The sequence below is a fragment of the Vipera ursinii genome (genome assembly GCF_947247035.1).
Source record: "Vipera ursinii genome assembly, chromosome: 6".
Taxonomy (NCBI): Eukaryota; Metazoa; Chordata; class Lepidosauria; order Squamata; family Viperidae; genus Vipera; species Vipera ursinii.
The window spans coordinates 76,324,411-76,337,652 of NC_139515.1; the positions used below are offsets into that span (position 1 = coordinate 76,324,411).

At 37.1% G+C, this 13,242-nt stretch overlaps 1 protein-coding gene across 1 annotated transcript in view; it reads left to right on the forward strand.

The window, feature by feature from the left end:
• The window catches only part of CACNA1C (calcium voltage-gated channel subunit alpha1 C), a gene marked incomplete at both ends in the record, with an annotated part of 522,454 nt that overhangs the window by 426,867 nt on the left and 82,345 nt on the right, over positions 1–13,242 (forward strand). Inside the window, 5 exons of the mRNA XM_083366796.1 lie at positions 1,435–1,494; positions 1,635–1,694; positions 7,845–7,951; positions 11,184–11,271; positions 12,119–12,226. Of these exons, the coding sequence (XP_083222922.1) occupies positions 1,435–1,494; positions 1,635–1,694; positions 7,845–7,951; positions 11,184–11,271; positions 12,119–12,226 (423 nt within the window). The remainder of the gene's footprint in view (positions 1–1,434; positions 1,495–1,634; positions 1,695–7,844; positions 7,952–11,183; positions 11,272–12,118; positions 12,227–13,242) is intronic.

The window sequence follows — 13,242 nt, forward strand, 5'->3', positions numbered from 1 at the left end:
TCTTACCAAATCTGTACTCCAATGTGATATTTTCCAAATCCTTCAACAGTGTGGCCAGGTCTTCAAATATTCTCTTATCATCAAATGGGGATTTATTTTGATTTTAATATGATTTAAAACAGAATAGACGTCTGGTTATCAGCCAGTAAGTGAGATTTAGTTTTTGCTGATGTTTTATAATAATTTCTACTCAGCTGCAAATCTTGTATGATCATATATTATGTTAGGTCTTTTTAGTGTTGTTTTGAAGTATTTCTAAATTCATAGGCACTGCATAAGAGTAATTCAAATTGCAGTGTCTTGACCTGAACTGTTGAATTTTTGTAATGATGTAAAAATTATATTGACCAGCTATTAAATTTATTTATTGTACATTTACTGAATTCACAAAAATAGGGCCACTTCCAATCCTTTCTAAATAGAGTAATTAAGAACTATTGTTGTGAACTCAACAAAATAGCTCCAAAATTGCATTGTGCTATGCTAAACTGAGCATTAATCTGGTCATGTTTAATTGTGCTGGCATAGAATTTTGCCTATAAAGATTAAAAGCTAGGAAGTAAGTTCAATTGTGTGAAAAACCCTTTCTTCCGGCATTGTTTAACAACTCCACATATCTTTAAATATGTTCCATCCAATCAGCTTTTCATTTGTGAAATGAGTTTCTGTGCTTCCCTCAGAGACACTAAACCTGTGAAGTTTAATCAGACTAATTATAAAGTTAAAAGGAACACAACATTGTATATTTGACATTATAGTGAACAACGTTCAGGGAACAGATCATTAAATAGTTAACCAAGATCTACTTTGGTATTTTGTTTACATACAGTATAATCAAATCTATCCCTACTTGAGGATCAGATAGAGCTACACTGCACTTTGCAGCCTAACCTTAATTATGGTAACCTCAGAGTAAGTCTCACTGATTTCAATGATAGCTATATTTAGGACACCCTTTTTTAAAAAAAAAATCTTAGCTTAGGTGTGGTTTTATAACAACATAGGATCATCCAATAAGTCTTAAGAAGCTTGGCTTTCAAAATGTGACTTTGTTTCCCTTGATAATAAAACAGAGTTCAATACACATAATAGTTTTTAGGAAGGAAAGGAAGGATACATTTTCCACCAGAGATCAAGTATATTTAATATTTTTGGCCAGGAATTTATGATATACCGCAAATATCTGCCATTTGACAGAAATAGTATTTTGCTTTCTCATGAATGCACACATGACAAAAGAGTGAACAAAGAAAACTGTTATTTAAATGTCCTGCTTATAGCTTGACCGTTGCCTTCACTAAAAAATTATAGTCACTCCACCAATACAGGTCCTTAACATAGCTATTCATTTTGACTTTATATTGTGATTTAGTTTTAACAGTGTTCATTCACATACCTTCCTTCTCCCTGTACCCATTCCCTTTTGTTTTACAGATTCTCTTTTATTTTGATATATTTTTTACTGTCATTTTCACCATTGAAATTGCCCTGAAGGTAAAGTCCCATTTCCTCTTCCATTAGCTTCTCACTTATAAGCCCACTAATTTTCTGCTGCTCTCTGTTGCTAACCCACACACCTCTTTGTGTTTTGGCCATGCTCTGTGATCACTAACCCAACTGTGCTTATTTTTCAGATCCTAGGCAATGCAGATTATGTCTTCACTAGTATCTTTACATTAGAAATTATTCTTAAGGTAACCAATATGAGCCTTATGTGCTCCCTCTTGCTTTCTGCTTTGTAATTTTGTACTGCTTTAAATCCCAAGTGTTTTCTCTGTAAATAGGTGTCCTTTGTAGCTCAGTTGTGATTGTGCATGCTTTAAAAACTAATCTATTGTAAATACTACAGTCTCATTTGTTAGTAAACCTGTTAGTCCTTGGTATATAGCAACCAAATTGCACAGTAAGCTCAGGGAAGAATAAATGTCCTGGAACACCACATTTGTTCATTTCAGGAAGCGATACTCATGTGCCACACAAAAAGGACTCTTTATGATAAGCTCTCCTAATATCCTTATATTGCTGTAAGTCTAAAACAAAACAAAGTTAAAAAAGCCCATATTATAACTTGTCATTATGAATGCAGGCAACCTGAGGTCTGATATGAGTCAGACTATTTAGAGTACAATTTCTATTTTATATATCTTGTGCTAAATTGGCTTTAGGGAGCGGAATTTCCACCTAATAACCGGGAAATCCTAGCAATTTGTTAATGTGAGTAAATACAGTTGAAGCCAAGAATCCTTCAATATATGTGTAAAAAGTGGATTTGTATTAAATGTGGCCTACTATGTTAAATTACAGTTGCCGAAATAGCCAATGCAGCACTCAGCTATTGAAATAGGAGCAAACTTTAGCCACCCTGAAACTGCAAAAAAATGAAAAGACAGGTGAAATTATTAAAGCCCTATCAGGCCATAGTAACTACTTGATAAATTGTGTTAACTTGGTAGATTTTAGATTGTTTAGAATGTTGGAGACTAAGTAGAAGAAAGTCTAGAAAGGAAACCCAATTGAATTTCTTCTAGTATACTAAAAACAAAATTACAGCATCACCTTTTAACCTTTTGGTGTTGTTGATTCCAATCTGGATGAGAAATTTATGATCCAGCATGACGTCTAAGTCCAGAAAACTGAGTTAAATAAGTAAGCTATGGCTAGATAAACTGAGACAGATATCCTGTCAACACAGCCACTGAAGATTACATCACTTTTCAGTATTGTTCTTCCATAATATTAACAGCATCAGAGTTTAAAAGATCATATTTCCTTCTGTCTTGTAACTTTGCTCTCATACACGGAAGATACTCTGGTTTCTCTTCAGATCATATAAATCTTTCACAGATAACTAGAGTAAGTGGTGTAGTTCAGAATTCCACATAGTATATCCACTAAGGGCAATTCCCCTTTAGCTTTCAGAGAATTACAATGTGCCCCAAATGCTACAAAACACTCCAATGTTGCCTTGTTCCAGTTTATATCTGCCAATAATCTTCTCTTAGTTCAGAAAAAACTAGTCCTAACCAGAGACATTAAACCCGAGAGACAGAAGAAAAAGGGTGCTCTTGCTATCACTCCATGGGTAAGACAAGCTCATCTTAGTCCAAACTTGTAGCATCTGTTGGTATTCCACAGTAGTTCCAACTATGAAGATTTGTGTGGTTCCATCTATGTGATTTCTCAAGAGAAATGTACATGCAGGAGACTATGTGAAAAGTGCATTGAAACATTCGCAGGAAGAATAGGATAAGCTATAAGCTGCCTTTCATTTTACCATTATTAAGGTTAGCCTTTGGCTGTCATTATGTTTAGAATACAGATAGTCCTTGACTTACAACAGTTCATTTAGTGACCACTCAAAATTATAAGAACATCGAAAAGTGACTGACAACTGTTTTTTGCAGTTATGACTGCTGCAGTATTGCCATGGTCATACGATCAACATTCAGATTTTTGGCGGTTGACTCATTTATGACGGTTGCAGTGTCCTGGGGTCATGTGATCACCTTTTGTGACCTTCTGACAAGCAAAGTCAATGGGGAAGCCAGATTTGCTTAACAATTGTGCTACTAACTTAACAAGTGCAGTGATTCATTTAACAACTGTGGCGAGAAAGGTCGTAAGATGAGACAAAATTCACTTAATTGTCTCACTAAGCAACAGAAATTTTGGTATCAATTGTGGTCGTAAGTCAAGAACTACTTGTATCACTGTGAGGGTTTTTTTCCTAAAGCATTCTTCAAAATTATTATGCATGGGGAGAACTCTCTAGGGCAGGGCTCTTCAAACTTGGCCCTTTTATGACTTGTGGACTTCAACTCTCAGAATTCCTCAGCCAGCATGCCTGGCTGAGGAATTCTGGGGGTTGAAGTCCACAAGTCATAAAAGGGCCAAGTTTGAAGAGCCCTACTCTAGGGATTGGATCTAAATGTCACCATTGGCCAAGATTGGAGTAATTAGTAGCATTTTATTATCCCCCAGAGTCCTTGACTTACAATCATTCATTTAGTGATCGTTCAGAGTTACAACAGCACTGAAAAAAGTGGCTTATTTTTCACAGTTATCACCATTGCAGCATCCCTGTGGTCACATGATCAAAATATGGCCGCCTGGGGTCATGTGATCACCTTTTGCCACCTCTGACAAGCAAATTCAATGGGGAAGCCAAATTGGCTTAACAATTGTGCTACTAACTTAACAACTGCAGTGATTCATTTAACGACTGGCAAGAAAGATTGAAAAATGGGGCAAAACTCATTTAGCAACTTAACAACAACACCACATTTTTTTTGCTCAATTGTGGTCACTTCGGACCGCCCCTGATCTGCGTACATTTTGCCGGGATCTGAAAACTTGGTTTTTTGATCTATCAGGCCTGGACTGAAGGGGTTTTAGCTTTTAATATTGTTTTAATTGTTGGGCTTATGTAATTTAATCTATTTTAATTTATACTATTTTTATATCATATCTTATGTTGCCCTGTAAACCGCCCTGAGTCCTTCGGGAATAGGGCGGTATAAAAATTTAATTAAATAAATAAATAAGTTGAGGTCTACCTGTATCCATTGTTAGTCTTAATACTGGAGCACTGAAGAATGCCTTTCAATATTACTTGGCAAAATGTTAATCTTTCCACCAGCCTATATAAAATTTATAACTATGTCCAAGTAACTTTCCCCTACAATTAAGAGACAGTCTAGATTAAGGTCAGAAGTACAATTTGCTTTAAAGAAAAAAAGCTTATATTTAAAACAAGCTTTCCTTCCCACCAAAAAAAAAAAAAAAAGAGTTTGGCCAGGGGAAAAAAAATCACCAACATTATCACCTTCCTGGGCCATCTAAGAAAACTCTCATTTTAAAAATAAACAATTTGAGTGGAAAAATCTAGGTTTCCTTTTAGTTAAATACAAGAAAATAAATGGCCTGACTATACAATATCCTATCTGAAAAAAAACTAATCTGATTAATCATGAAATGTTCAATCAGAGCTGGTAAAATTTGTGTTTGATGGTTTTTTTAAATGTCCTATAAACAGAGAAAATCTTTGCAAAATAAGTCTCTTTCCATCTTTCTCTTCCCGTCTGAAACTAGAGTTGCTTCAGATTTCTTGGGTAAAGGATTGGACACAACCTGAAGCTATTAATACCTTTTAATATGTGTAATAGTAATTGAGAATGCATCCAGGCTCTCTTTGCCTTGTTTACTTTATAGAATGAGCTGTACACACAACATTAATGCTTAGTATGTTTTGTTTGATTTTGATTTGATTTTGACTTAGGGGAATCTGAAAATATGTAGCAACCAAGCTGTTGTCTGAGTTTGGGGGCCTTTGTTTCTGCCATCCTGTTAAAAAGTAATCTTAGGAAAAATATAACTAAGTAAGTCTTTATAGAATTACTTCTGGGCTTACTATATCACTTTATTCAATTCAGTAAATAATTAGGCACTATATCTAGAAAGTAAATCCCCATGATCTCTAAACATATATTTCTGCATAGCATAAAATATGATAGTTTTTACTTTTTCTACTAATTTATGCCTAGCATTTAATACTCTTTTGGCATCCTGTTCTCGTCCATCGCACGTGCATGTTCATGTCAAAACGTATTGTACAAAAATATACAGTGCCTTTCAGACCCTCCATTCCCTAGTTGTGATTGACTTATTTATCTTTCAGTGATATAGAGAATATTAAATGTTAGTTTCTACCGCTCAGATTTATGTGGATTTTTTTTATCCAGTGGTTCTGTTGCTCTGATTCAAAAGCTGTAGCCTTAATGTTTTACTGTGTCACAAATAACTTTAGAAAATGCAAGCTGAGCTGTTTGGAGTTCACACAACCTAAGGTTGCCATGGTTGAGAAACTCTGCTTTAAAACAGTGGTCCTAACAGACACTTTGGCCAATTGTTGCAGCAAATGCCCTTCCTTCCACAATTAATTATATTGTTTTCTACCGATTTCAACTTAAAGAGCAGTGCTTTTACACTCTTTCTGAATTCTTTCCAACAGAAGATACTGTTTTCTAATACTGTTTGATTTGAATGATATATAACGTCCCATTCTCTTTAGCATATAAAGACTCATAGAAAATTATAAGTTTTTATGCAGTGTATTCTGGGTTGAAGGGACGCAGTGGCTCAGTGGGTTAGGACGCTGAGCTTGTCGATCAGAAGGTCGGCAGTTTGGCGGGTCGAATCCCGAGTGCCGCGTAACAGAGTGAGCGCCTGTTACTCGTCCCAGCTTCTGCCAACCTAGTGGTTCAAAAGCACGTAAAAATGCAAGTAGAAAAATAGGGACCACTACGGTGGGAAGGTAGCAGCATTCCGTGCGCCTTTGGCGTCTAGTCATGCTGGCCACATGACCACGGAGACGTCCTTGGACAAGCGCTGGCTCTTCGGCTTTGAAACGGAGATGAGCACCGGCCCCTAGAGTCGGAAACGACTAGCACACATGTGCGGGGAAACCTTTACCTTTACCTTTATTCTGGGTTGGCTGCAAGAATTGAAAATGCAACTATGGTTGTTTGTTCCTCATATTCCAATCAGTATTTTAAATTTAATAAATAAATAAAATAATTATACTTATTGTAAGTTTTTCAGGTCTGAAACTTTTACGGAGTCATGCTAAAATTCCATGTGCAGATAATGCTTTCCTTGAAGTAGCTAGTTTTATCAGCCAAAAGAAACTTAATCAGATTGGCCCCAGCTAATTATTTTTTAAACATTTCAAAATCAAATCACAGGATTAACATTTGTATTGTCTTGGTCTGTTAACTAAATGCAAAGCAAACAGACAAAACAGTCGAGTAAGTTATTATTGTGGCACAGGAAAAATATGAAACAGAGAAAGATATCCCAACATGATGCGTGCACTTAAGTTCAAAGGTACTAAAAATTATAAAATGCCTGGGAAAAGGAATATTTTAGCCTGATGTTCAAAAAAGCAGCAACATACAGTACGTGCCAAGTGTGTATGTCTGGGGAATACATTTCACAAAGCCCCAAAGCCACTAACAGCCTCAGTTCACAAAAACTGTTGAAGTGTCCTTGAAAGTTCATATGGAGAAGGCATTCCTTGAGATTCTAAGCCATTAAAAACTGACCTAAGATTTTGAATTACAGAAAGTTTTTCTTTTCTTGGAAGAGTGTGTTGCTGGTAAACATAATTCATGCAGAAACTGCTATGATCTAGTTAATATTACATTCAGGTTTTATAAGTGATTGCAAAAATTGATTTAGACATATGTACATTATCACTGATAATAAAAATCACACTTGGGGTTCTTCTTGCACAGACAACTAGATCCTTCATTTTGTAGAACCAATATAACAGCAAACTGAACTGTATTGATAAAACCCATGCCTGCTAGTAAGAAAGCAGCAGAGATATAATCCTCAATTCAGTCTGAGAGATTAAGCAGGGTGATGACTCTTCTAAAAATTTAAATCTGGATCTGGTAGCACTCAGTAGGAAGCTATTGAGATCATTAGATAAATTTTCATTAAAGGAGATTTATGAAAAAAAAAGTTTCCATTTAAATAATAATCATATGGAAAAGTACATTTTACAAAATTCTAGAATGATTGTCACATTGAAAGCTAACAAAAAGAAAAGTGTATTCCAAAGGCAATAGTAAGCTGCAAGCAGCCATGCCTTAGTTGGACCAGATGCTACTAGCAAGTTTTTCTAGCATATCCTTCTCTGAAAAACACATCTACTCCTCTTTGCCTTCTTCATGTGAAGCTTTGTGCTAAAATGTATAGAGATTTTCTCCTCTACCCTCCTTCTGCTTCCTGTGAAAATCTTTCACATTTTCTAACAGTAAAATCTTAATTGCCTATAGATGACTGCTTATGGGGCTTTCCTTCACAAAGGCTCCTTCTGCAGGAACTACTTCAACATCCTGGACCTGCTAGTGGTTAGCGTTTCTCTCATCTCCTTCGGGATCCAGTGAGTAAGCTATCGTATCTTTCCAACTATCGTAGGATATATGGATAGTAAGGAAGAGAGATGGATCAGTAGAAAGCAGGTACAATTGTGGCACAAGCTACATGGAGGTTCTTCCTGCAAATTGTATCTATTGTTTTTCTTCTTTGTGTGTCTGTGTGTGCATTTCTCTGTGTGTAAGATCATCCTTTGCTCATGCTGAACTACCTTCAACTAGGAACTGTTTGTTTAGTCAGTTTGCCTCCTTCCTGCATAGTCCTGTCTCTTTGTACAAACTTTTGTAAAGAGTTAAAAGTAAGAAGGTAGGTTTCTAAGGCCTGGTTTTTAATTTCTGAGTCTCCCATGTAACTATTTTTACATGTCTGATTTTCATTCTCATTTCAAAATAATTGGGTCTTTGTATATTTGCATGAAGAATAATGAAGAAGCCACAAGATGCTGTTTTAGTTCAGACCGATACTGGATTTTAAATTGGTTTGTAAGCTATCATAAGAAAAAATTATATTCTGAAGATACGCAAGAGTCAAGTGATTACGGCACCTGACATAATCCAAGGAGCCAAGGTGTACTAAGTTTTAGTATATTATAACATTATAGAAGAAACAAAAGAGGAGATAATGGCAGCAGAAGCAAAAGGAACAAAGAACTTTGTTTCATTATTACGCATTTGACTTAGGTTGAAGCCTTGGTCGCAATAAAAGAATTAGGAGGAGGGACCTAAAGCATCATAGGTTTTGAGAATAGATTTGAAGAAAACAGAAGCAGTGTTGTACAGATGTTCTATAGAACAAATCCACACCAAGCACACACAGCAGCGGTGCAAAAGCACCGAGTAGTTTGAAATAGGAGAATTTTGCATGGCTGAGATTGATATAAAGCTGGCAATTGTTTATGAGCAGGACAATATCAGGAAGTTGGTGTGGTAGGATAAGAAATGCAAGACTAGGTTATGGAAAACTTTGGAAGCTAGAATAAGTCAGCGTGGGGATTTTAAGAGGGTATTACTTGATCATAATGTTGAGAGAAGCGAATTATTTGGTCAGCAGTGTGCCAGGCAAACATTAGGGAGCTAAAAAAAAGGGAAAAGATGATGTCACATGTTTTGCCACGGAGGCAGAATGGGTATGAAAGTCTGGACAGTGAAGATAAAAAGAATATAAGCAAATTGTGAAACTTGGATTCCTAATTAAGAGCAGAATGTATGGCTTATAGTGAAATCAACTTCAGTAATGACTCATAACTAATCTTATTCGTTAAGCTAGTACAGCCTTTTTTCAAGTTCCCACAGTCTGAAAACGTGTCAGGCTGCTGTAGTAAATAGAAAGAAAAAAGAGTTCAGCCTCCTTCAAAGAATACACAGCTCCCAAAGCAAGATTCTTCAGCCCATTAGTCTACCTCATCCAGTTGTTTGGAGCTTCTTTGCCACGGGGCAGGAAGGATGGGGTTCCGTCTGTGCTGGGGTTTGTGTTTAACAGAGCCAAGTTGTAGGTTGAAAAAGTCTTTCAGAGAATAAATTACTGGAGAACTGACCTCTTCTGAATTAGCAATTTGGTGAAATGCTTCTGAGAGTCCTTATCTTAAAGTGCCTCGTGATGATTACTGCGTGGCACCCTGTTTGTATTATATCTGCTGTTCATTTGGCAGATTGACTTGTCATTCTTCCCTCTTGGTCAATGTGATATTTTTATACAGCTTAATACACCTGTCCCTAACAGCTCCCTCCCCTTTAGCATCTTAGTATGCAGCATCTCAGCTATAAAAGAATGCAGTAGAAAGACTCTGTGAACAGAAATCATGTATATATTTAGAATAATATACATACTTTTAAAACAAAACCTCAAAACCTAAGGGGCATGCAGTGGTAAAAAGAATAAAATCTCTGCTGCCAGACCAATAAACCTTTTTTATTAATAAGGTATTACAATAAAACTATATATAAATGACTAAGTTGAAGACATTCTAAATAAGTGCAACATTTTCCTATGAAAAAATTAAATATACTTTTAACTGATTTAAAGATGCCAGTACATATTGCCAGCTTTATATTAGTTTTAATTTAATTTAATTTTAATTTATTAATATTTCTATACCGCCCTTCTCCCTGAGGACTCAGGGCGGTGTACAGGGCAAGAATAAAACACAGAAATGTACAAAAATTAAAAGATAATTAAATGCATGCCCGATTAAAATACAATTAATACATAGTAAAAACCCCAATAAAAATGATAAAAAACCCCACCAATCCCCCTCATGCCAGGCCGGCTTGCTCGAACAAGTATGTTTTCAGATCGCGGCGAAAGGAGCGCAGATCGGGCGCCGTCCGGAGCTCAACCGGTAACTGGTTCCATAGCTCCGGGGCGCCCACAGAGAAGGATCTCCCCCTGGGGGCCACGAGACGGCATTCTCTGACCGGTGGCACCCTGAGGAGGCCCTCTCTGTGGGAACGCACAGGGCGCAGGGAGCTTGATGCCGGCAGCAGATGTTCCCTGAGGTACTCCGGCCCCATGCCATGGAGGGCTTTAAACACCATTACTAGCACCTTGAATCTCACCCGGAAGACAACTGGCAACCAATGCAGCTCACGGAGCAGAGGTGTCACATGGGAGTATCGGGAGACTCCCAACACAACTCTCGCGGCTGCATTCTGTACCAGCTGGAGCCTCCGGGTGGTCCTCAAGGGAAGCCCCATGTAGAGAGCGTTGCAGTAGTCTAGACGAGAGGTCACGAGCGCGTGAGTGACCGTGCATAAATCATCCCGGCTTAGATAGGGCCGCAACTGGCGCACCAGGCGAACCTGGGCGAAAGCCCCCCTAGTCACGGCCACCATGTGATCTTCCAAGGTAAGCCGCGAATCTAGGAGGACTCCCAAGTTGCGAGCCCTATCTACGGGGGGTAATAATTCACCCCCCATAGAAAGAGATGGAATATCCGAATGGACCCGGGATGAAGGTATGCAAAGCCACTCGGTCTTGTCGGGGTTGAGTTGAAGTCTGTTCCTCCCCATCCAGACCCGAACCGAAAGCAATTCAGTAGAAACGTTCCAGGGAAAGATATATGAATCTTTTACAAATCTTCTTTCATATACCTTGAACATTTTATTTGAAAGCATATGAACTGGTAAACAGTAAAAAATTCGCTTTCTGTGCTCAATCATATCTATTTCACTACATAATTTTCAGCTCATAGATAACTCCTAGAATGATAATACATCCTGATCTTCCATGTTCTTCTCTAGGTCCAGCGCAATCAATGTAGTAAAGATATTACGTGTTTTGAGAGTCCTCAGACCGCTGCGGGCAATCAACAGAGCGAAGGGTTTAAAGGTAGAAAACTGTTACCAGTCCTTGAAAAATCAAACGTTCTCTCACTTTATGTTACTTTTCTGAATGAATCAGTTTGGGGTCTTTTCCAGTGCTAGGCAAGGAGTATAAAGGCAGTGATTCAATCTATCTGTTTTGTTCGGATAGGCAGGATTCCTTGTTAACAGTGAGTGATTTTTTTTTGTCTTCAAGGTAATAGTCCCCACAAGTGTACAATTCTATTTATCTTGCTACATATAAATGATTTGTCATTCATTTTTATGGCAAAAGATCCTGTCTTTTTTTTCCTGTAGTAATATTGGACTGGGCAGAGCTCTAGGACAGGAAATGTCTCTGTGTTACAGTGATTTGTATTTGTATTTATTTATCAAATTTCTACACCACCCATCTCACCTAAGTGACTCTGGATGGTTTACAATGTGAAAGGCATTTCTGAGCAAAGTTTAGCATACGCCTGGGTATGCTACATGATGCTACAGATTTTCTCTAATACTGTCCCATTCAAAAATCGTTATGGGCTCCAGTGCAGCTTAAGGGTGGCCATTTGTTATCTAAACAAAGGCAACATACCCATTTAAGTTATAGATCCTCTTCCCCAAAAAATCACTGCTTTAGGAGATTCTGTTGTTTAGCCTTTTCACTGTGGATACAAATGGTAAAAAGCTGATAAAGTTTTTAGAAAGTGAACAGTCTGTTGTGAAAAATCACAGTCTAAATAGCCTGTGGATTTGTACCTGCTAAGTGGTACTGCACAGAGGTATAAGATGCCTAAGTGACAAGAATATTAGTACTTAAAACAACTCGAAAGTGAAAAATTCAACTTGTTTTTATTTCTGATTTTTATTTGCAGCATGTGGTTCAGTGTGTATTTGTAGCTATACGAACCATAGGGAATATTGTGATCGTGACCACCTTGTTGCAGTTCATGTTTGCCTGCATTGGAGTTCAGTTGTTCAAGGTAAGTGTTACAGGACTTGTTCCTCGCTTTTTCATTGAAAGTTGAAAAAAATGACAATCCAATAGAAATGTTTGGAAGCATTTGGGAGAAAAAGAAAAGAAAAACTGCCTGGGGCTCTACATTTTCTAGAACGATCATCACAAAACATTAAAGTAACTGACTTGCTTAATTTGAGAGAGCTATTGAGCACTTTAGTTCATAATATACACTAAGGGAGTAACTAATGGTGTTCAACCTTTGAACTAGTATGTTCCATGTCAATGTAGTTCTCTGCAAGAGTAGTCCCAAATACTACTTGTATGTGATTTGGGGCTTTGTGTCACCCTTGCTAATAATTTAAGGAAAGATTTTATGTTTGCAACTGGATGGGATGTGGGAACCTTCTCTGAATTTTGTTGAATAGTAAAGATGAGCAGAATCAGCCCAGCTGTTCTCACAGTGCATTCAGTGCACACATGAATGAACATTTCCTGAAGCTAGGGATAATTCCAGAAGCTGGAGAGTCCACCATATGGATCTCATCAACCTACATAGTTAATCAGGTGTACACACAGGGCAGGTATTAATATTGTGGCTGTTATTGAAAGTAACTGTAATATGGGTTTGCAAAAAGTGGAAGCTTTTACTAGCAATGAGCTGCCTTCAGTGTATTTTCTATCTGAAAACTACTATTGCAGTATCAGCAATAACGATACATGTGAAGCATGAAAATCTAGAACATTTCAATTTGCTTCATAAGATCTTAAATTAAGAATTCTTTATTTCATTATATGAATAACAATTAATATAATAATATTGTATAGTGTTACAGTGTACTCCAGTTTTCAGAGCACACCAAACACATAGAGAATTTCTATGACTTCTCTGTTCTAATACAAATATACCATTTTATACTAAGACAATGATATTGTTCCTTAGGGTGCAATTTTTGATTTTTATCCTTACTATAATCATAATTACAGGTAGTCCTTGACTTGCAACCATTCATTTAGTGATCAGTCAAAGTTACAATGGCA